This window comes from Hyla sarda, chromosome 1 (assembly GCF_029499605.1).
Source record: "Hyla sarda isolate aHylSar1 chromosome 1, aHylSar1.hap1, whole genome shotgun sequence".
Taxonomy (NCBI): Eukaryota; Metazoa; Chordata; class Amphibia; order Anura; family Hylidae; genus Hyla; species Hyla sarda.
In genome coordinates, this window is record NC_079189.1 from 317849645 (window position 1) to 317874399 (window position 24755).

The window sequence follows — 24755 nt, forward strand, 5'->3', positions numbered from 1 at the left end:
TTTTTTTTTCTAGATTTTCCTCCTTTAAAATTGGGTGCGTCTTTTATGGCGAAAAATACGGTACTCATTTTTTTTTGTTACTTCTTATTTCAGATCCGTGTATCCTGTGGACTCCTTCGGATTCGGTGGACTACTTTGATGACCAGCGTTTTTCTTTTCTCGATATTAATAAAATGGTTAACGAGGGCTTGTGGGGGAGTGTTTTTTTGTAATAAAATTTTTTTAAAACCTGTTGTGTTTTTTTCTAACTTTACTTGACAGGATTCGTAGTGGAAGCTGTCTAATAGACGAAGTTCATTACTAAGCCGAGCTTAGCGTTAGCCACAAAAACAGCTAGCGCTAACCCCCAATTATTACCCCGGTACCCATGGCCACAGTGGTGCCGGGAAGAGCCGGTACCAACAGGCCCGAAGCGTCAAAAATGGCGCTCCTGGGCCTAGGCGGTAACAGGCTGGCATTATTTAGACTGGGAAGGGCCAGTAACAATGGTCCTCACCCACCCTGGTAACGTCAGGCTGTTACTGTTTGGTTGGGGGGACTCTATGAGTTTTTTTTATATTTAATTATTTATTTAAAGAAAAAAAAAACGCATAGGGTCCCCTATGCCAACCAAATACCAACCAAACAGCAACAGCCTGACTGTCACGATGCCGGCTGGCAGGAGGTGGATCCTCTGTGCCAGAGAAGGATTGGCGTGGACCGTGCTAGTGGACCGGTTCTAAGTCACTACTGGTTTTCACCAGAGCCCGCCGCAAAGCGGGATGGTCTTGCTGCGGCGGTAGTGACCAGGTCGTATCCACTAGCAACGGCTCAACCTCTCTGGCTGCTGAAGATAGGCGCGGTACAAGGGAGTAGACAGAAGCAAGGTCGGACGTAGCAGAAGGTCGGGGCAGGCAGCAAGGTTCGTAGTCAGGGTGGATAGCAGAAGTTCTGGTACACAGGCTTTGAACACACAAAACGCTTTCACTAGGCACAAGGGCAACAAGATCCGGCAAGGGAGTGCATGGGAGGAGGTCAGATATAGTCAGGGACCAGGTGGAAGCCAATTAAGCTAATTGGGCCAGGCACCAATCATTGGTGCACTGGCCCTTTAAGTCTCAGGGAGCTGGCGCGCGCGCGCCCTAGAGAGCGGAGCCGCGCGCGCCAGCACATGACAGCAGGGGACGGGAACGGGTAAGTGACCTGAGATGCGATTCGCGAGCGGGCGCGTCCCGCTGTGCGAATCGCATCCCCGACGGCCATGACAGTGCAGCGCTCCCGGTCAGCGGGACCGACCGGGGCGCTGCGGAGAGAGAGACGCCGTACGCGCTCCGGGGAGGAGCGGGGACCCGGAGCGCTAGGCGTAACAGTACCCCCCCCCTTAGGTCTCCCCTTCTCTTTGTCCGGTAACTGCCCCCCCTGGGATGAGGACACCGGGAAAGGATGGAGGGATTCCTCAACGGCAGGCAGTACAGCAGGAGTGGGAATGGGGAGGGAGGGCGAGGCCTGGCACGGGGCAGTGTGACACCAGGACGAGGGCCACGAGGAGGCACCGAGGCTTGACTGACTGGACTGGGAGGGAGGGAGAGGCACTTCTTAAGGCGGGCAGAGTCCATAACGACCTTAGGGAGACCGGATACAGGAGGAACCACAGGGTCACGGCAGGGAGTACTGGGAACCGGTTTAAGGCAGTCCTTGAAGCAAGAGGTACCCCAACTCTTGATCTCCCCTGAGGACCAATCCAGGGTTGGGGAATGGTGTTGAAGCCAGGGTAGTCCAAGGAGAATTTCAGAAGTGCAATTGGAGAGGATCAAAAACTCAATTTTCTCATGATGAGGACCGATGCACATTAGGAGGGGCTCCGTGCGGAAACGCACGGTGCAATCCAACCTGGCTCCGTTGACCGCGGAAATGTGGAGTGGCTTGACAAGACGGGTCACCGGGATGCGGAATTTATTCACCAAGGACTCCCGAATAAAATTCCCAGAGGCACCAGAGTCCAGGCAGGCCACGGCTGAGAGGGAAGAGCTGGCTGAAGAAGAAATCCGTACAGGCACCGTGAGACGTGGAGAAGCCGACTTAGCATCAAGAGACGCCACACCCACGAGAGCTGGGTGCGAGCGTGCGTTTCCCAGACGTGGAGGACGGATAGGGCAATCCACCAAAAAATGTTCGGTACTGGCACAGTACAGACAAAGATTCTCTTCCTTACGGCGATTCCTCTCTTCCAGGGTCAGGCGAGACCGATCCACTTGCATGGCCTCCTCGGCGGGAGGCCTAGACGCAGATTGCAATGGAGACTGTGGGAGAGGTGTCCAGAGATCTAAGTCTTTTTCCTGGCGGAGCTCTTGATGCCTCTCAGAAAAACGCATGTCAATGCGAGTGGCTAGATGAATGAGTTCATGCAGGTTAGCAGGAGTTTCTCGTGCGGCCAGAACATCTTTAATGTTGCTGGATAGGCCTTTTTTAAAGGTCGCGCAGAGGGCCTCATTATTCCAGGAAAGTTCAGAAGCAAGAGTACGGAATTGTATGGCGTACTCGCCAACGGAAGAATTACCCTGGACCAGGTTCAGCAGGGCAGTCTCAGCAGAAGAGGCTCGGGCAGGTTCCTCAAAGACACTTCGAATTTCCGAGAAGAAGGAGTGTACAGAGGCAGTGACGGGGTCATTGCGGTCCCAGAGCGGTGTGGCCCATGACAGGGCTTTTCCAGACAGAAGGCTGACTACGAAAGCCACCTTAGACCTTTCAGTAGGAAACTGGTCCGACATCATCTCCAAGTGCAGGGAACATTGTGAAAGGAAGCCACGGCAAAACTTAGAGTCCCCATTAAATTTGTCCGGCAAGGACAGGCGGAGGCTAGGAGTGGCCACTCGCTGCGGAAGGGGTGCAGGAGCTGGCGGAGGAGATGATTGCTGCTGAAGTTGCGACTGAAGTTGCTGCACAATGGTGGACACTTCCGACAGCTGGTGGGTTAGATGGGCGATCTGTCGGGATTGCTGGGCGACCACCGTGGTGAGATCAGAGATATAAGGCAGAGGGACCTCAGTGGGATCCATGGCCGGATCTACTGTCACGATGCCAGCTGGCAGGAGGTGGATCCTCTGTGCCAGAGAAGGATTGGCGTGGACCGTGCTAGTGGACCGGTTCTAAGTCACTACTGGTTTTCACCAGAGCCCGCCGCAAAGCGGGATGGTCTTGCTGCGGCGGTAGTTACCAGGTCGTATCCACTAGCAACGGCTCAACCTCTCTGGCTGCTGAAGATAGGCGCGGTACAAGGGAGTAGACAGAAGCAAGGTCGGACGTAGCAGAAGGTCGGGGCAGGCAGCAAGGTTCGTAGTCAGGGTGGATAGCAGAAGTTCTGGTACACAGGCTTTGAACACACAAAACGCTTTCACTAGGCACAAGGGCAACAAGATCCGGCAAGGGAGTGCATGGGAGGAGGTCAGATATAGTCAGGGACCAGGTGGAAGCCAATTAAGCTAATTGGGCCAGGCACCAATCATTGGTGCACTGGCCCTTTAAGTCTCAGGGAGCTGGCGCGCGCGCGCCCTAGAGAGCGGAGCCGCGCGCGCCAGCACATGACAGCAGGGGACGGGAACGGGTAAGTGACCTGGGATGTGATTCGCGAGCGGGCGCGTCCCGCTGTGCGAATCGCATCCCCGACGGCCATGACAGTGCAGCGCTCCCGGTCAGCGGGACCGACCGGGGCGCTGCGGAGAGAGAGACGCCGTACGCGCTCCGGGGAGGAGCGGGGACCCGGAGCGCTAGGCGTAACACTGACGTTACCAGGGTGGGCGAGGACCATTGTTACTGACCCTCCCCAGCCTAAATAACGCCAGCCTGTTACCGCCTAGGCCCAGGAGCGCCATTTTTGACTCTCCGGGCCTGTTGGTACCGGCTCTTCCCGGCACCACTGTGGCATTGGGTACCGGGGTAATAATTGGGGGTTAGCGCTAGCTGTTTTTGTGACTAAGCTCGGCTTAGTAATGGACTCCGTCTATAAGACAGCTTCCACTACTAAGTAAGTGTAGTAAAGTAAGGAAAAAACACAACAGGTTTAAAAAAATTTTTATTACAAAAAACACTCCCCCACAAGCCCTCGTTAACCATTTTATTAAAATCAAAGAAAAACGCTGGTCATCGAAGTAGTCCACCGAATCCGAAGGAGTCCACAGGATACACGGATCTGAAATGAGAAGAGAAAAAAAACACAAAAAATGGGTTAGTACATTTATTATCACCTGCTCGCACATCTCCCACCCCGCACGACTACAACTGCCAGCATGCCCTTACAGTAAGGACATGCTGGGAGTTGTAGTTGTGTGGTGCAGGAGATGTGTGGGCAAGTGACAAGCTTGTCCCCTGCCCTCAGCTGCAGGACTACAACTCCCAGCATGCCCTTACAGTAAGGACATGCTGGGAGTTGTAGTCCTGCAGCTGGGGGCAGGGGACAAGCTTGTCATTCGCCTGCACTGCACAAATACAACTCCGAGCATGTCCTTACAGTAAGGGCATGCTGGGAGTTGTGGTCCTACAAAGAGAGACACACAGAGAGACACACACAAACACACACACAGTCAGAGAGACACACAACACACTCACAGACACATACACAGACAGAGAGTCACACACAGTTCCACAAACAGTCACACATACACAGTCACACACACACATTGAGTCACACATTGAGTCACACATTGAGTCACACATAGAGTCACACACACACAGTCACACACAGACAGTCACACATAGACAGAGACACACAGACAGAGATAGAGACAGACAGAGAGACAGACGCACACACACTCACCCATCACACACTCACCCATCACACACTCACTCATCACTGCGAGTGACGTCACTGACAGAGGGACGTCAGGCCGGCACAACCGAAGACGTGGGAGCGGAGGCCGGCACAACCGAAGGCCGGGGGGGGGGGGGGGGGGAATTTGGGTGTTACGGACAGGCCCAGTGGAGGTGAAAGCCATGGGGGGATTTGCTGGTGGGGGCGGAGGCCGGGCACAGTGCAGGTGAAGGCCGGAGGGGTGGGGGGATTTGGGTGTTGCGGACAGGCCCAGCGGAGGGCCTGACAGACTCCTATATCCCCTAATGTCTCCTATATCCCCTAATGTTATGTCAATGTTCCGGTCGGGTCCTGTGATTGGCTGCTGGTCCTGGCCAATCACATGACCCAGCGGGATATGTGAAATGACAGCAGGGGATTTTGGAGTCTGCGGCGCCGGTATATGTTATAAGGAGCCCGGGCTGACATTACAGTGCAGCCGCCCGGGCTCCTCATACTGCCTCCCCGCTACCCTCACTTATATACACCCCCCCTTTGCCTCCCGTCCGCACCGCTCAGCTCCCACTGCTACAAGACTACAACTCCCAGCGTGTCCTCACTGTAAGGGCATGCTGGGACTTTTAGTCTTGCAACAGTTAGCAAACAGATGGGAGTTGTGTGCCGCTGGCAGGTGAGAGGGGGAGATGTAAATCACTGCAGTGTCTCTGTAGTGAAGTGAGGGTAGCGGGGAGAAAGTATGTCGGAGCCCGGGCGGCAGTAGCTTTTCCTGCTCCATGTTGGAACTGGAGTAAATATAGTCAATTTTTACGGCTGTTGCGACATTTTATTGCGCAGCTGTGACTGTCGCGGTTAATAAATACCTGACTAAAGCAAATCCATTTTGAAAAATTAAGCAAATTTGAATTTTCTTGCTTTTTTGTTCTTCACGCAAATTGTTGCACGAAAACACACGAAGACAATTTTGCGACAATTATAGTAAAGAAAACCTGACTAAACCCCTTGATAAATGTCCCCCTATGTGTCTACAGATAGCTAAGCACTGAACCCATCTGTGTTCAGAAATCTCACAGACAGTGTATTTGAATAAAGTGATGAGGTGCTGTTGGTGGGTTGCGGCACTGGATTCCATACAGACATTCAGAGGTGGACTGGCCATAGGGCACACGAGGCAATTGCATTGCTGATCCAGGACAAATTTAAATGCAGGACTCAGCTGATTGATAGAGTGAAGAGCCATTGGCTCCTTGCTCTGTCAATCACTCTTGTGGCAGCCCACGATATGCCGGCAGCTGACAAGAGGTCTGAGCATCCATCCTCTGCTCTCCATGCTTCGGCACATGAATGATGTCATCATCATGCGTTGGAGCAAAGACCGGAATAAAAGGCAAGAAGAGTAAAGAGGCCATGCTGCTGATGACTACAGATGAGCCAGGTGAGTTTGGTTTTGTCTTTTAACTCAAATTCACACTGTCTTTAACATTTGCTTTCATGGCCTTATAAATCTGGCCACTAGGGGTCTCCCTTCTGGTCCAGGCTGCATTCTGTCTGCTCAAAAGCACAGACTTTGGTCTCCTGTTGGACTGGCAGGAGACCAAACTCAGGAAGTTCGGTCTGGCCATAGGCAGTGAATAGCACTCACTCTCTATGTAAGAATCAGGGAGAGCGAGTGCTATTCACTGCCTATAATCAGACCGCACTTCCAGAGTTTGGTCTGCGAGGAGAACAAAGTCTGGTCATTTGAGCAGACGGAATGCGGTCTGGAGGAAAAAGAAGAACCCTAGTGGCCAGATTTATAAGGACATGAAAGTGACATAAAAAGATATTATTTTACGGAAGTAAATCACAAATCTTATTTACTTTTCCTACTGTATCATATGCAAAAAAAATTATTTTAATAACAGCGCCCATTTAACATTAGGGGCCGATGCACTAGAGGAGGCTGCTGCACTAAAGGGGCTGTTGCATTAAAGGGGGCTGCTGCACTACAACTACCTAAAGGTTGCTGCCCCACCTACAACTACCTATAGGGGGCTGCCGCACCTACATATACCTAAAGGGGCTGCCACACCTACATTTACCTAAAGGGGGCTGCCACACCTGCATTTACCTAAAGGGGGCTGCTGCAACTACATTTACCTAAAGGTGGCTGCTGCGCCAAAACAAAACAAACGGAAAACATACGGAATCACTATCCAGGGCAGGACAGCGCTGCAGCGATTCAATGAGTGGCAGTGGCACACGCTAGACCAGGTGTTTTCCAGACATCAGGCTGCTGCTTAATTAGACGATCGCTGTGGGGCCCGGAGCAGGACACCGGTGGCATTGCTGGAGCGCAGGAGGTGAGTAAATAGGCATACTTTAAGGAGTTATCCAGAGTTAGAAAAATACATTCTTTAAAAAAACAAAACAGCACCACACCTGTCCTCAGGTTGTGTATGGTGTTGCATCTCAGTTCAATTACAAGTAATGGAGCCAAGTGGTAATACCACAAACAACCTGAGGACAGGGGTGGTGCTGTTTTTTTTTTTTTTTAAAGAATTCAGCTCTGTTTTTATATTCCCGCCTAACAGCTTCTGCTCTATAATGGGCTCCTGTAAGATCTTGTTCAGTGTGACAGATTCTCTTTAAAGGGGTACTCCGGTGAAAACCTTTTTTCTTTTAAATCAACTGGTGGCAGAAAGTTAAACATATTTGTAAATTACTTCTATTAAAAAATGTTAATCCTTCCTGTACTTATTAGCTGCTGAATACTACAGAGGAAATTCTTTTCTTTTTGGAATGCTCTCTGATGACATCACGAGCACAGTTCTCTCTGCTGACGTAATTATAATAATAATAGCACTTTATTTATTGTTGTCCTTAGTGGGATTTGAACCCAAGTCCCCAGCACTGCAAGGCAGTAATGCTAACCACTGAGCCACCATGCTGCCCTTAGCATACATCTGCTATGCATGGTTGCTAAAATGGACAGAGATGTCAGCAGAGAGCACTGTAATAGAAGTAATTTACAAATATGTTTAACTTTGTGCCACCAGTTGATTTAAAAGAAAAAAGGTTTTCACCGGAGTACCCCTTTAACCCCTTAAGGACCGATCGTCGCAAGGGAAATCGCCCTTCCGATCTGCGGCGATACCGGGCTGATCGGGTCTCTGGGACCCGACCGCCCGGTAGTTTTGCATGATCCCGGTTGTCACAGACAGCCAGGACCATGCTAAAGTATAGGAGCGAGGTGGCAAGCCTGCCACCTCCTCCTATCCCCTGCGATCCGTCGGTTAGTTAACCGACCAATCGCAGGGGGGGGGGGTTACTTCCTCTCGCCCTGCCTGGCCCCTGGAAGTCCGGAGAGGACTGGAGGAAGACCGGAGGACGCGGCGGGGGACGGGGGAGTACTGGGGACCGGCCCCGGTACTTACCTCGTCCCTGAAGACCCGGATCCCGGCGACAGGTGAGTGGATCTTCAGCCGCGGTCGGGCCCTTTACCGCAATGCACGTCGCCGTAAAGCGACATGCATTGCTGTATTGGGACACTGTATACTACAACTCCCAGCATGCCCAGACAGCCCTTGGCGTCTTGGCATGCTGGGAGTTGCAGTTTTGCAACATCTAGAGGTCCGCAGTTTTGGGACCACAGTGCCCTTCCAGGTGTTGCAAAACTACACATCCTCAGCATGCCCTTACTGTCCAGGCATGCTGGGAGTTGTAGTTCTGTATTATCTGGCCCTTCAGATGTTGCAGAAATACAACTCCCAGCATGCCTGGACAGTTTTGGCATACTGGGAGTTGTAGTTTTGCAACATCTGGAAGGGCACAGATTGGGAACCACTGTATCAGTGGTCTGCAAACTGTAGTCCTCCAGATGTTGCAAACTACAACTCCAAGCATGCTGGGAGTTGTAGTTCGGCAACATCTGGCTCTAAAGATGTTGCCGAACTACTACTTCCAGCATGCCTGAGAATGTTTGGTATTAGTGGTTTTGCAACAACTGGAGGCACACGGGTTGGGAAACATTGTCTGTTTCCTAACTCAGTGTTTCCCAACCCGTGTGCCTCCAGCTGTTGCAAAACTATAACTACCAGCATGCACTGATAGACTGTGCATGCTGGGAGTTGTAGTTTTACAACAGCTGGAGGTCCCCCCCCCCCCCCCCCCCTGTGAATGTACATTCACATGGGCAGGGGCTTACAGTGAGTATCAGGCTTCTAGTTTGCGATGCAGCTCAAACTCGCAGCCGGAAACTCGCTGTAATCCCCCGCCCGTGTGACTGTACCCCATAGGGTCACATATGGGGTATCACCGTACTCGGGAGAAATTGCCTTACAAATTTTGGGGGGCTTTTTCTTCTTTCACCCCTTATGAAAAGGTGAAGTTGGGGTCTACACCAGCATGTTTGTGTAAAAAAATAAATTTTTTACACTAACATGCTGGTGTTGCCCTATACTTTTCATTTTGACAAGAGGTAAAAGGGAAAAAAGCCCACCAAAATCTGTAATGCAATTTCTCCCGACTACGGAGATACCCCATATGTGGGGGCAAAGTGCTCTGGAGGCACACAATAAGGCCCAGAAGGGAGAGTGCGCCATGTACATTTGAGGTGATTTGCCCAGGGGTGGCTTAAAAATGTTGTACAGCCCACTGTTCCAAAGATCTGACAGACACCAGTGGGGGGTAAATGCTCACTGTACCCCTTGTTACGTTCCTCAAGGGGTCTAGTTTCCAAAATGGTATGCCATGTGGAGGTTATTTTGCTGTTCTGGCACCATAGGGGCTTCCTAAATGCGACATGCCCCCCGGGCAAAATTTGCTCTCAAAAAGCCAAATATGACTCCTTCTCTTCTGAGCATTGATTGTAGTTCGCCCGTAGTGCACTTCAGGTCAATTTATGGGGTACCTCCATACTCAGAAGAGATGGGGTTACAAATTTTGGGGGGTATTTTCTGCTATTAACCCTTGCAAAAATTTGAAATTTGGGGGGGAAACACACATTTTAGTGAAATTATTATTTTTTTTTTTACGTATGCAAAAGTCGTGAAACCCCTGTGGGGTATTAAGGCTCACTTTATTCCTTGTTACGTTCCTCAAGGGGTCTAGTTTCCAAAATGGTATGGCATGTGGGTATTTTTTGCTGTCCTGGCACCATAGGGGCTTCCTAAATGCGACATGCCCCTGAGCAAAATTTGCTCTCAAAAAGCCAAATATGACTCCTTCTCTTCTGAGCATTGTAGTTCGCCCGTAGTGCGCTTCAGGTCAACTTATGGGGTACCTCCATACTCAAAAGAGATGGGGTTACAAATTTTGGGGGGTATTTTCTGCTATTAACCCTTGCAAAAATGTGAAATTTGGGGGGAAACACACATTTTATTGACATTTTTTTTATTTTTTTTACATATGCAAAAGTCGTGAAACACCTGTGGGGTATTAAGGCTCACTTTATCCCTTGTTACATTCCTCAAGGGGTCTAGTTTCCAAAATGGTATGCCATGTGGGTTTTGTTTCCTGTTCTGGCACCATAGGGGCTTCCTAAATGCAACATGCCCCCCAAAAACCATTTCAGAAAAACGTACTCTCCAAAATCCCCTTCCCTTCTGAGCCCTCTACTGTGCCCGCCGAACACTTTACATAGACATATGAGGTATGTGCTTACTCGAGAGAAATTGGGCTACAAACACAAGTATACATTTTCTCCTTTTACCCCTTGTAACAAGCATTCCCTTGTAAAAATTCAAAAATTGGGTCTACAAGAACATGCGAGTGTAAAAAATGAAGATTGTGAATTTTCTCCTTCACTTTGCTGCTATTCCTGTGAAACACCTAAAGGGTTAAAATGCTGACTGAATGTCATTTAGAATATTTTTGGGGGTGCAGTTTTTATAATGGGGTCATTTGTGGGGTATTTCTAAGATGAAGACCCTTAAATCCACTTCAAACCTGAACTGGTCCCTGAAAAATTGTGATTTTGGAAATTTTGTGAAAAATTGGAAAATTGCTGCTGAACTTTGAAGCCCTCTGGTGTCTTCCAAAAGTAAAAACACGTCAATTTTAAGATGCAAACATAAAGTAGACATATTGTATACGTGAATAAAAAAAATATTTGAAATATCCATTTTCCTTACAAGCAGAGAGCTTCAAAGTTAGAAAAATGCAAAATTTTCAAATGTTTGATAAAATTTTGGGATTTTTCACCAAGAAAGGATGCAAGTTGCCAAAAAATTTTACCACTATGTTAAAGTAGAATATGTCACGAAAAAACAATCTCGGAATCAGAATGATAACTAAAAGCATTCCATAGTTATTAATGTTTAAAGTGACAGTGGTCAGATGTGCAAAAAATGGCCGGGTCCTAAGGTGTAAAATGGCTGGGTCCTTAAGGGGTTAAGCATTACAGCCTACTAGACTATTTATATTGCTATCATACAGATTACTCGAATAAACCTACTGATTATTGGGATTTCTTTATAACAGTCCTTGCATTTAGTTTTGTACTGAATATATTATATTCCACGTTTACCATAATGTCTTAAGGAAGTCTGAAACTGTAAACTGAAATGTAGTGAAGTCATTATTCTAATTTTATTCAATTTTATGCAAGATTTGAAAGAGAGCAGAGTTGCCTTTTTAAATGGCTCCATTAGCAGTTACACAAACTTAGAAAAAACTGAAACCTGTTGAATATTGCATATGTTTAGATGTACTCTGACACTTTTTTCCCATTTGTTATACCAATATACCACTACTTCCCGTCTTCCACTTATTTTATGATCAATGAACGGCACATTTCAGTTTCAGCTGATCCTTTTTCATCTTTATTTGTTAAAAGAAACTGAAGCTCCCTTACTGGTTGGACATTTTAAACATGAGCCTTATCAGACCTTTCCACCTGCACACACTGCTAAAGCTGCTATATGCCCTGGGCACTCCGAGGAACAAGGACACAAGGGGCAGACAGGACTGTGTGAGATATATACATATCTGGAGGAAATAGATATGTCCCATGGTGACCGCATTATATCTGGAGATGATCCAAGAGAACCCTTATTTTACATCTTGTACTCCCCTATGAAGAACACTATTAAATAGGTGATCAACAATAACATAGCGTAAAAGTGGACATGTACTAATGGTATTTTGCATAATGTATTATGGTTCTTTGAGAAAAAAGAAAAACAAAAAATCTAATCTGTTTATTTTATTTTTTATAATTTAAAAAAAAAATATTTAAACAGTTTTGTTTATTCTCCAGTTTATTTGTCTACAGAGATGTTACAAAAATTTATAATACTAATAATATTATGACTAATAATTATGAATATATTGAAATGTTTCTTCCTGCTAATATTATTATTATTATTATTATTGGCGGTTATATGTTTTGGTGACCAGATGTTATATTTTCCTCCTGCAAAAACAAAAAAAGTGAACTTGTCACGTCACATGGTCTTAAACCATGTCCAAATAACATGTTGCTTAAGAAGTAAGTGACTTAAGCATACACAACACCGCTATCTCATACTCCACATTTAAAGTTATACCGCCTCTTCCAATTGACAAGTGAATAACATAAGGACAAGAGGTGGATTCCCATGGGGACCTTGGTTTTTGTTTATTTCTTTTTTTCATATTTCTCTATTATTGAACCTATTTTGGTTGCCGCTTCGATGTGACATCTGAAGAATGAGTCACCACGCTGCTCCATCCTGCCCAGAAGTTTTATGAATGTGCTGCCCACAGGAAAATGACGCCTTGTATCTGATAAAATAAGGGCTTTCTGTTCTCAACTTATTTTAGATGTGCAGGAGAAAGGACTACATTTGCCAAGAAGTTCACAGTGGGGGGAGTGTTGAAAGACTTCATGATATGCCAACACTAGGCACTGTGCACTTGGTCCTGCTGGAGACATGTCTACTGTTGCTGTTCTGTGCCCAAAGTTTTACTGGTAAGTTTTTTGCTGCTTCTGAATTTATGACCTTTCTGCAATGAAACATATGTGTCTCGGAATAACATTGAATAATAATATTATAAAAATACATTTCATTCCGTGTATCTTTGTTCTCACTGCAGTCATATTATATGTTAGAATTAGGGCTTAGAGATATGACCGAAAAAGAACATTATTTTCCGTATGAGATGAGAGTTTTTGTCAAATTTTTTATTTACATTTTTTTCCTCCTAAATATTAAATTCTAAAAGCTATTTAAGAATATCTACTGCCCCTTATGTACTATGTGAGAACACATGCACTAATAGAAGGGACAATCCTAAATATATATTAAGGGATCACTGTGTATATCATTCTCTTTTGTAAAGGGATTGCATGTGCATTTATTCCTTAAAGGGAATGTGTCATCCAAAGTGATCTATTGTTTATATCCAGTTATAATGTTAAACTAATTTGATGGTGTTTTTTATTTTTTATTTTTTTTACTATCTGTATTAAAAAATCCTGAAATATTGCTGTTTTTACTCAGGTCATTTTCAAAATAGGGGGAAATTGTCTGTTTGTTCTGCAGAGATCACTTCTCAGCAGTCATTTCATTCTCATGACTTGAAGGATTACATGGAAGGTGACACCTATATATATCGATAACACAGAATCCGCCCTGCACAGGTCACAGAGCATGCCTAGAACACTTTTTTTTTAATTAAAAAGTGAACACAATTAAGAACTTCAGAAAAAGGGAGCTGGAGATGCTGCGATGTCTATGCAATACTTTGTAATCAATGCATAAAACAGCCTGTTCTACTGTTTTAGCACCCTGACCACCTCCAGCTGCTGCAAGCGGTCTAACAGGGGCTAGGGGAAAGGGTGGGGGGGACCCTCAGTCTCCACTCTGTATAATAGACAGTCTTTTTCCCCATCTATCTAATATATAGAGATATGTAATACCTAAGATTCCTACAGAGATACACCAAATATGACACTGTCACTCTCTCTTCTCTCTCACACGCAAAGAGTGAACACATATACAGAGAGTAGAGAGACTGATATACAGGGACTAACTATGTCACATAAAGTGTATTTCCTCTCTTTTCACAAGGCAGCATCTATTTTTCCGTATCCTGGGTGTTGTCCGGCACTTCTTGTCCTTTATACTTACCTGACTGCAGTGTCTCCTCCTCCAAATGTATACAATGAAACCATATGCCTTCTCTTTACTCGGCTGGTTTGACATTGCATTATACAGGTGCAGTTTATGTGGGAAGGGAATTTGTGAGTTCTCATGTGTGTGTGTGTGTATATATGTATATGTGTGTGTATATATATATATATATATATATATATATATTATAGTGTGTGCAATATAACTACACTAAAGCCTTGACGTTTTTCTAGAAGCATTTTCCTAGAAATGTTCATTTAAAAAAATAAAATAAAAATGTAGTTGGTCTGTTGGAGCATATTTATGTCCGGAGAAGTTCCAAATATTATAGAACTGCAATTCTGAATGTATAGACAATTATGTATACACACTGTATCATTTTATTCCTTTGATTTTATATGGATTACCATATGCCAAATTATTAACCCCTTAAGGACTCAGGGTTTTTCCGTTTTTGCACTTTCGTTTTTTCCTCCTTACCTTTTAAAAAGCATAACCCTTTCAATTTTCCACCTAAAAATCCATATTATGGCTTATTTTTTGCGTCGCCAATTCTACTTTGCAGTGACATTAGTCATTTTACCCAAAAATGCATGGCGAAACGGAAAAAAAAATCATTGTGCGACAAAATCGGAAAAAAAAACTCCATTTTGCAACTTTTTGATCACTTTTTATTCATTTTTTTTATAAAAAGTATACCATTTTTTTAATAAAAGTGACCAAAATACGCTTTTTTGGACTTTGGATTTTTTTTGCGCGTACGCCATTGACCGTGCGGTTTAATTAACCACATATGTTTATTTATTTATTTTTTTACACTGTTTTATTTTTTTATGGGAAAAGGGGGGTGATTCAAACTTTTATTAGGGAAGGGGTTAAATGACCTTTATTAACACTTTTTTTTAACATTTTTTTTGCAGTGTTATAGGTCCCATAGGGACCTATAACACTGCACACACTGATCTCCTATGCTGATCACTGGCGTGTATTAACACGCCTGGGATCAGCATTATCGGCGCTTGACTGCTCCTGCCTGGATCTCAGGCACGGAGCAGTCATTCGTCGATCGGACACCGAGGAGGCAGGTAAGGGCCCTCCTGGTGTCCGGTCAGCTGTTCGGGACGCCGCGATTTCACCGCGGCGGTCCCGAACAGCCCGACTGAGCAGCCGGGTCACTTTCAGTTTCACTTTAGAAGCGGCGGTCAGCTTTGACCGCCGCTTCTAAAGGGTTAATACCGCACATCGCCGCGATCGGCGATGTGTGGTATTAGCCGCGGTTCCCGGCCGTTGATGAGCGCCGGGACCTACGCGATATGATGCAGGATCGCGGCGCGATCCCGCTTCATATCGCGGGAGCCGGCGCAGGACGTAAATATACGTCCTGCGTCGTTAAGGGGTTAAGGGTGTGTTCACACTACAGAGTGTGAACAGAATCTCCGCTTGCAGAATTCAGCGAGTGGAGATTCAGACTGGCAGCCGGCGGCGGCGGTAGGACCGCGGGGCTGCGCCGTCACCATTGACGGCTATGCAGTGCTCGTGGACTTCCGCGCAAAGAATGAACATGTTCTTTCTTTGCGCGGAACAATTTCAGCGGCGGAATTGTCCGCTGCTGAAATTCCGCAGTGTGAACGGGTCTCGCAGAAGACCCATTCACATTGATGGTAATGTTCACTGTGCGGACTTTTACTCGCAGAATTCCGCTCGCAGAATTCCGCGGGGATTCCGCAGTGTGAACATACCCTAAGTCAGAGGCTTTCAGCTATGATAAGCACCTGTCATATACAAAGTTCATGCTTTACCTTCCTGTTTTTCTCCTTTTCAAGATCCTTCTTCTGTAAACAATGGGGCTTTAAAGTCACCAGAAAGCTCTGTAATGCTTCCTGTCTTTCACACTTGACAGCAGGTTATTGTACTGGTGACTGCATTCATGGATAAACAATGCTGTTATCTCCTGACCAGAATCCCCCATTTATCCATACATTGCTTTGAGAACTAGCAGATATCTACAAGAACATATTTCTTTATGACCATATACGGCCATAAACTATTCAAAAATGTTTAATTAGCAAATTTAAAAGAGATATCTTCTCTTTCTTAAAAAAATAAAATAAAAAAAAAACAAGTAGAATGGCTCATTAAGGGTAAGGTCATACATAGCCTATACGCTGCATATTTCACTCTGCAGTGAATCTGCCAGGCAGCAGAAATTATGCAGTGTATTTTTCAATGCTGGCACTGTGGGCCCGCCTCCAAACCTCACTGTAGATACAGGGGGAGATTTATCATTCTTTATTTTTTTGCATAGTTTTTTGCTGTTGTGCGCCGAATTTATCAAAAAGGGCACAGACTTTGATAAATATTGCGCAAATTTAAATTCACCTCACAAACGTCTGGGAGCCGTCAAATTAGAAGTTTACTTTCGTTTTCCCTCAGACTGAGTTGCCTGTGCTCCGGAGACTAGTGTGCTCACTACCAGGCAGACTTCCCCAGCAGGCACGACGTCACTGATGCCTGCTGGGGCCGACACTTCCGCCCTTAGTTCACCTCTACAGGGGGCCTCCAGCTGTTTCACCACTACAACTCCCAGCTTGCCCTGACATCTATTGTAGTGGTGAAACAGCTGGAGGCAGCCTGTGGTGAAAACAGTATCTGAGTTACAACCGCTTAACCCGCTCCCCCGAACCCCGCAACCCGCTCCTCTGAACCCTGCAAACTGCTCCCTCGAACCCTGCAACCCGCAACACCCCCCCCCCCAAAAAAGACATACCCGTAGAGTAGAGTGCAGGACTTCAGCGGCGGGGTGTGTATGCAGGGAGGCGGGGCCGGCGTGCGAGCCAATCCACTCCTCTGTATTCTCCATGCTCGCTCCTGCTTGTCTGATTGACAGGCAGGGAGCGAGCGCAGCCTGAATGAATTCGGACTGATTGCCGTGACATCACGCCAGGCTGCAGCCAGCCACTAGGAGGGAGACCCTTAGTGGTCGGTTTTAACATGTAAAATAAACTTTTCTAAAATTTTAATTGAAAAAGAAATAATTAAACTATATTAGAGATATGTTGTAGTACATAAGTACTACAACATATAAAAAAAAAAGTCCGTGAAAATGCCCATTTAATGTTAAGAAGTGTTTATGCCTGTCTTATTTTTGAACAAAGCTAAAATAAGAAAGATCTAAATAGTCTGGCAACAGCTGGAGACACTACTACTTGTGTTGGTTTTCCCCCACAAAGCTGTAGAGATTACTTAGGCATTTTGCTTGCCGATGCTTCATCGCCAAATTGATCAATAACAAAACAACCTGTTGAGTGCAACAAAATATGCGTGCCCCAAGTTGGAAGTGTCTGCTAGGACACATGCACTAACCTTCGCAGCTTACCTGTCACCGAGCTGTCTCCCTCGCAGTGTTTTCAACACCTAGGCCATTGTGACTAGGACTGTCACCGCTCCCTCTAAAAGCTTGGGGCTCTCACTTTGCACTCTCCATTTTATTAGGTGAGTGACAATTTAAGGCGATTTGGCTCATGGAGCAACCCAAATGCTGGAATACTCTCTCCAGCAGGTTGTCAGAAAATACAAGGACAGCAGTGGTGTCTCCAGCTGTTGCGAAATGGGAAATATACTACAGCATGATGATACTAGCTTGTCTGGCATGTCCAAATTGTATGTACTAATCTGTCCAAATATATTGCTCTTAAAGGGGTACTCCGGTGAAAACCTTTTTTCTTTTAAATCAACTGGTGGCAGAAAGATAAACATATTTGTAAATTACTTCTATTAAAAAATCTTAATCCTTCCAGTACTTATTAGCTGCTGAATGCTACAGAGGAAATTCCTTTCTTTTTGGAACACTGATGACATCACAAACACAGTGCTCTCTGCTGACATCTCTGTCCATTTTAGCAACCATGCATAGCAGATGCATAGCAGATGCATAGCAGATGTATAGCAGATGTATAGCAGATGTATGCTAAGGGCAGCATGGTGGCTCAGTGGTTAGCACTGCTGCCTTGCAGTGCAGGGGACTTGGGTTCAAATCCCACTAAGGACAACAATAAATACAGCGTTATTATTATTATAATAACGTCAGCAGAGAGAACTGTGCTTGTGATGTCATCAGAGAGCATTCCAAAAAGAAAAGAATTTCCTCTGTAGTATTCAGCAGCTAATAAGTACAGGAAGGATTAAGATTTTTTAATAGAAGTGATTTACAAATATTTTTAACTTTCTGCCACCAGTTGATTTAAAAGAAAAAAGGTTTTCACCGGAGTACCCCTTTAATAGTAATGTATTGATATATGAGAAGATCTAATCAGGTCACACAACCCTGCTTGGTGCTTAGTTGTTAGCTAATTTGGATTACTTTATTCTAAAAGAGGACTCCTTTCTAAATAAGTGCTTCCCCATGCTTGAAAGTCTTTTCATAGTTACATAGTTACATAGTTACATAGTTAGTATGGTTGAAAAAAGACATACGTCCATCAAGTCCAACCAGGGGATTGAAGGGAAGGATGTAAGGGGATAAGGGAAAGGGATGTAGTTTTATAATTCTGCATAAGCATTAATGTTATTTTGTTCCAGGAATGTATCTAACCCTGTGGCCTGTATTTTTTTTAAGCTGGTCATGGTCTACATTTGGTCATGGTCTACATTTGCATTTTTTTTTTATAAATACTGTCCCCTGCATGGACAACTGCACAGCTCTGCAACCCACAGCCAGTTTTTCCAAATAAGTCTTTTTTTTTTTTAAAGGTGCAAAATCACAAAATTGCACCTTTTTACAGCAAAAAACAAAAACAAAAAAAAAAACAGGAACAGCTTGATAAATCTCCCCCACATTGCTGCAGCTGGGAAGCCCGGTGTGTCTGCTCATAGCAAAATGCGCTATGTATTTCCTGCATTATGTAATATGCAGCGTATACGATACATTTGACCCTACCCTAAACATGATTTGTGGATGCAGATTCATGCCCTAACATATTTGTTAGGGCATGTACATTTAAGACACTTAACATATGACATGCTGAAATATGTTTCTTGACAAACTAACACATTTTAAAAAACAGTATACACTGACTAAGCGTACGTGGCTGTCCTGATACCCAATAACAAGCTACTGTGACATACAGTGTTGTGCAGCTGTAGAGTGTATCTTGAAAGCTAAATTCTGTTTGTGTATAAAGTAAAAAATGTCTAATGTATTGCATTGTTTTTACACTGCAACACATGTGCATTAGGTTGTTATACGGTTAACTCTTAATTGAGTCACATGACCTTCCCACAGACTGACTTCTCCTGTAAATGCTACAAGAATGCCCTGAGGGAGGAGTCTCCCAGATCACACACCCTCTTCCCAGGGGGCTAGAAGCAGACTTGAAGGGGTATTTTTTTTATTTGACTATGCTACAGGGGCTGTAAAGTTAGTGTAGTTCATAATATAGTGTCTGTACCTGTGTGTGACGGTTTTCTCACAATTCTTCTGTGATTTTCGCCCCAATATTTATTTTTAACAGCATACAAAATGACTGTTGTGTCAGATTTTTTACAGGTTGAAATACAGCTGAGACCTGTTCACTAGTCAGCTGATGACAGGGAGCCTGTCTGCTTCAATGGGTGGAGTAATCAATCTGCAACTAATGCAACAGCTGTAAGCACCTTGATTGAAAACCACAGGTCTTTTGAATGGATGCAGCTCATTTAGGTTTCATTGGGTGGGGTGGCTGATGTGTGGGAGGGAGGAAAATGGAATTATGGGATTTGTAGGCAAAAATAGAAAAGTCAAACAGGAAATACTAGTTCACAAAAATCTAGCCACAGTGTTATGGTAATCTCACAAATAGCCATTTAGTCCGAAGACAAGTGCAGATCCTTCCTAAGCATGTCCATTACTGTCTTCCAGGTACGTACTAAATCACCTTATGCTGGATAACCCCTTTAAACAACACAATGTAACTCCAAGTCAATCACACTTCTGTGAAATCACACTGTCCACTCAGGAAGCAACACTGATTGACAATCAATTTCACATTCTGTTGTGCAAATGGAACAGACAACAGGTGGAAATTATAGGCAATTAGCAAGACACCCCCAATAAAGGAGTGGTTCTGCAGGTGGTGACCACTTCTCAGTTCCTATGCTTCCTGGCTGATGTTTTGGTCACTTTTGAATCAATCTAGTGGTAGCATGAGACTGAGTCTGCAACCCACACAAGTGGCTCAGGTAGTGCAGCTCATCCAGGATGGCACATCAATGCGAGCTGTGGCAAGAAGGATTGCTGTGTCTGTGAGCATGGTTTCCAGAGCATGAAGGTGCTACCAGGAGACAGGCCAGTACATCAGGAGACGTGAAGGAGGCCGTAGGTGGGCAACAACCCAGCAGCAGGACTGCTACCTCTGCCTTTGTGCAAGGAGGAGATGGAGGAGCACTGTCAGTGCCCTGCAAAGTGACCTCCAGCAGCCCACAAATGTGCATGTGTCCACTCAAACGGTCAAAAACAGACTCCATGATGGTGGTATGAGGTCCCGACATCCACAGGTGGGGGATGTGCTTACAGCCCCACACTGTGCAGGACGTTTGGCATTTGCCAGAGAACACCAAGATTGGCAAATTCGCCACTGGCGCCCTTTGCTCTTCACAGATAAAAGCTGGTTCACACTGAGCACATGTGACAGATGCGACAGAGCCTTGAGACGCTGTGGAAAACGTTCTGCTGCATGCAAAATTCTCCAGCAAGACCGGTTTGGCGGTGGGTCAGTAATGGTGTGGGGTGGCATTTCTTTGGGGGGGGGGGCACAGCCTTCCATGTGCTTGCCAGAGATAGCCTGACTGTCATTAGGTACCGAGATGAGATCCTCAGACCCCTTGTGAGACCATATGCTGATGTGGTTGGCCCTGGGTTCCTCCTAATGCAAGACAATGCTAGACCTCAGGTGGCTGGAGTGTGTCAGCAGTTCCTGCCAGAAAAAGGCATTGATGCTATGGACTGGACCGCCCATTCCCCAGACCTTAATCCGATTGAGCACATCTGGGACATCATGTCTCGTTCCATCCACCAACGCCAGGTTGCACCACAGACTGTCCAGGAGTTGGCGGAAGCTTTAGTCCAAGTCTGGGAGGATATCCCTCAGGAGACCATACACTACCTCATCAGAAGCATTCCCAGGCATTGTAGGGAGGTCATAAGGGCACGTGGAGGCCACACACACTACTGAGCCTCATTTTGTTTAAGGATATTACATCAAATTTGGATCAGCCTGTAGTGTGGTTTTCCACTTTGATTTTGAGTGTGACTCCATATCCAGACCTCCATGGGTTGATAAATTTGATTTCCGTTGATAATTTTTGTGTGATTTTGTTGTCAGCACATTCAACTATGTAAAGATGAAAGTATTTCATACGATTAGTTCATTCAATCAGATCTAGGATGTGTTATCTTAGTGTTCCCTTTATTTTTTTGGTCAGTGTATATTCTCAAATATGCATAACAATGAAATATATAAACAGTAACTGTTCTTATTATAGTTTTTTTTTATTTTTATAAAAATTATGTATTTCTTAGGAATATCTTAGTGTTCCCTTTATTTTTTGGAGCAGTGTATCATCTAGTTTGGACATTTCTGAGTTTTTTTTGTATTCTGTAAAATAGAAAAAGGGGTGACTAAGTCATTAGCCCTACACCTTTAAAGGGGTCCTCCGCCACTTAATGAGCACAGTGACACTAAATTTCCTTCTGCTAAGTGCCCTAAAATGGTCCTGGCAGAGACATGTGTGTATAATGAAGGTGATCCTCCTTACTGGTGATCTGTCTAGAGCCTGTTCGCTATGTGTGTGCCCTCACATAACCACTGTTACCAACAGCTTCTAACAGATTGGTTAGAATTGCCTTCATCAAAAGACCACCTGCTTCTTTCAGTCCATTAATTCCCTCTCCTTCCATCAAAGTCTGTAAACTGGGAAAAATATCTTCAAGTACATCAACTTGTCATGTCTGGCGGTCAACCATCTCTCACCAAAAAATACACTACCCAAAAAAGCCTCTGAGTGCCTTTTGATAGGGCAGCAGGGGAAACACTTTTTTACACTGTTATATGACAACACCCAGTGTCTCTCAGACCACACCTGTAATTTCCATATCTGTCTGAGACATAGCAGCAATCCAACATTTTTATCTGGATGCATTCATTTTTTGTCAATAAAGTATAATAAATTGACATTTCTGGGAATAAAACAGGGAATTGGGAATCAAAACAATGTCATAGGATACTGCTTTTGTAATGATTTCATTTGACAAATTAAGCTTTGCATAGCAGATAAATGTAATTGAACTGAATTATTGGGCAACCCTTTTAAGTGTACTATGCATTTGGTATGAAAAGTTTCATTTTTATAAAAGAAAAATAATAATTCGGTGCAAGGAGCCAACAAGAGATATGAGCTCATCATTCAGGAAAAGTCCTTTATTCCGGTATAGCTGAAATCAAGAAGGAAGCTTGTTAGAAGGTGGAAGGAAGTCCAAATCTTACAAGAGATTAGGTTATAACAATAAGCATCATGTTGACACAATTACGTTAAGGATTCTTGTGATGAGGTCAGGGCAGGAAGTAACAGTGTGGTCATTCATGTAGGGATTGTGGAATCATTTTTACACGGCCAGGTGTTGAAAGTTGGGAAATAAAAAACAAACAAAACAATATCTGTTAATGAAACATCTGAACAATGAAAGGCTGTGTAATTTTTTTTAGCATGAGTAGGTGACATGTAGGATATTACAATGTTATAAAAACCCAAATTATCATGGGTTCATCGATTGTGACCTCTAAATCCATCAAAGCATACATATGGAGACAATGGGGGACATTTATCAAAACCTGTCCAGAGGAAAAGTTGCCCAGTTGCCCATAGCAACCAATTAGATTGCTTCTTTCACTTTCAACAAGGCCTCTGCAAAATGAAAGAAGCGAGCTGATTGGTTGCTATGGGCAACTCAGCAACTTTTCCTCTGCACAGGTTTTGATAAATCTCCTCCAATATGTGTAATCATACTTACAGTGAAGTGTACCCGCCTATAGCCAACCATTATGATCATCCTTCAGGGAAGAATAGAAACAAGGGTTTTGCTTGACACAATCTCACTCTACCATAAAGTACCTTTAACTGTCCTAAAGATATTAAGAACTGTTCAAGCTTATGTACCTCTATCCTATGGAAGAAATTACTCCATTTAGTAAAGGTACCGGTTTGCACCCCAACTAGTTGAGCCTTTTGTCTCTCGACTGCACATCATCAACATTAAGGGTACCTCGAAATGCCATCAGCAAGGATACTGTCACCAGGTGTTCTACTAACACCATTGTGGCCACCAAATAAAGGATACCTATCATCAAATAAACTTTTGATATATTTTAGATTAATGAATGTTGAATAACTTTCCAATAGCATGTTAATGAAAAATATGCTTCTTTCTATTGTATTTTTCTCGATCAGTCCTGTCAGCAAGCATTTCTGACTCATGCTGGAGTCCTAAACACTCAGAGCTGCCAGCCTGCTTTGTTCACAGCAAAACAGGCTGTGAACAAAGCAGGCTGGCAGCTCTGAGTGTTCTCCTTTGTGAACAAAGCAGACTAGCAGCTCGTAGTGTTTAGGACTCCAGCATGAGTCTGAAATGCTTGCTGCCAGGACTGGTAGGGAGACCCCTAGTGGTCATTTCTTCAAAGTGGAAAATTAGATAGAAAGAAGCATATTTTTTAATAACATGCAATTGTAAAGTTATTCTGCATACATTAATCTATAACATATCAAAAGTTTGAGAGGTACCCTTTAAGCATGCCTACATAGTTACATAGTTACATAGTTAGTACGGTCGAAAAAAGACATATGTCCATCAAGATCAACCAGGGAATTAAGGGGTAGGGATGTGGTGCGATATTGGGGAAGGGATGGGATTTTATATTTCTTCATAAGCATTAATGTTATTTTGTTCCATGAATGTATCTAATCCTGTTTTAAAGCTGTTAATTGTTCCTGCTGTGACCAGTTCCTGAGGTAGACCGTTCCATAAATTCACAGTCCTCACGGTAAAGAAGGCGTGTCGCCCCTTGAGACTAAACTTTTTCTTCTCCAGACGGAGGGAGTGCCCCCTCGTCCTTTGGGGGGGTTTAACCTGGAACAGTTTTTCTCCATATTTTTTGTATGGGCCATTAATATACTTATATACGTTTATCATATCCCCCCTTAAACGTCTCTTCTCAAGACTAAACAATTGTAACTCCTTTAATCGCTCCTCATAGCTAAGATGTTCCATGCCCCATATTAGTTTAGTCGCGCATGTCCCAAGTTAGCATGGGACTTGTTCTGTCATCACCTTGCGTCATCCCTTACCGTGAATAGGCTGCAGAGTACCACAAGGCCCAGCCTGCAGCAGGTGTGAGCTCCCCAGCTGTTACTTTCAGCTTGCTCTCCTTCTGGGTCGGTCACTGCACTAGTAGTATTTACACTTACAGATCATTATTAAACGGCCTGGAAACAAACCACTTTTACATTCTTTACTGAAGGGAGGATGACAGGGTGAGTATATTTCCAAGTAGGTTCACATTTGCATTGGAATTTCCCTTTCTCTGATCCTTCATATGAACTGAAAAACAAATATGATTGCAGTGTTAGATCTGTCTCTTAATGGACAACAATTGTGCCTGATGGACCCCATTGTCTATAATAGGATAGGGTCTGTCAGGTATCTGTAATGGAAGCTCCTAACTCCAACATAGAATGATGACAGTGCTGGATTCTACACATTACAGACTATATAGGGGTCTGCTGTGTCTCCCACATGGTGTCTGTCATGATGCACATTTTTTCCAGAGAATTTTTAATAATTTGCAAAA

General features: G+C 44.5%; 1 protein-coding gene across 3 annotated transcripts in view; it reads left to right on the plus strand.

Annotated features, from left to right (window-relative positions):
• Positions 1-12440: 12440 nt before the first annotated feature.
• Positions 12441-24755, plus strand: part of SUSD1 (sushi domain containing 1) — a 165743-nt gene continuing 153428 nt past the window's right edge. For 2 of the 3 annotated variants that reach the window (XM_056518609.1, XM_056518623.1), the window contains exon 1: positions 12441-12713. In XM_056518609.1, coding sequence (XP_056374584.1) covers positions 12566-12713 — 148 coding nt within the window. In that variant the 5' untranslated portion in view covers positions 12441-12565. Of the gene's footprint in view, positions 12714-22968; positions 23105-24755 lie in introns of those variants that run through there. The other variant, XM_056518618.1, reaches the window with a different exon arrangement.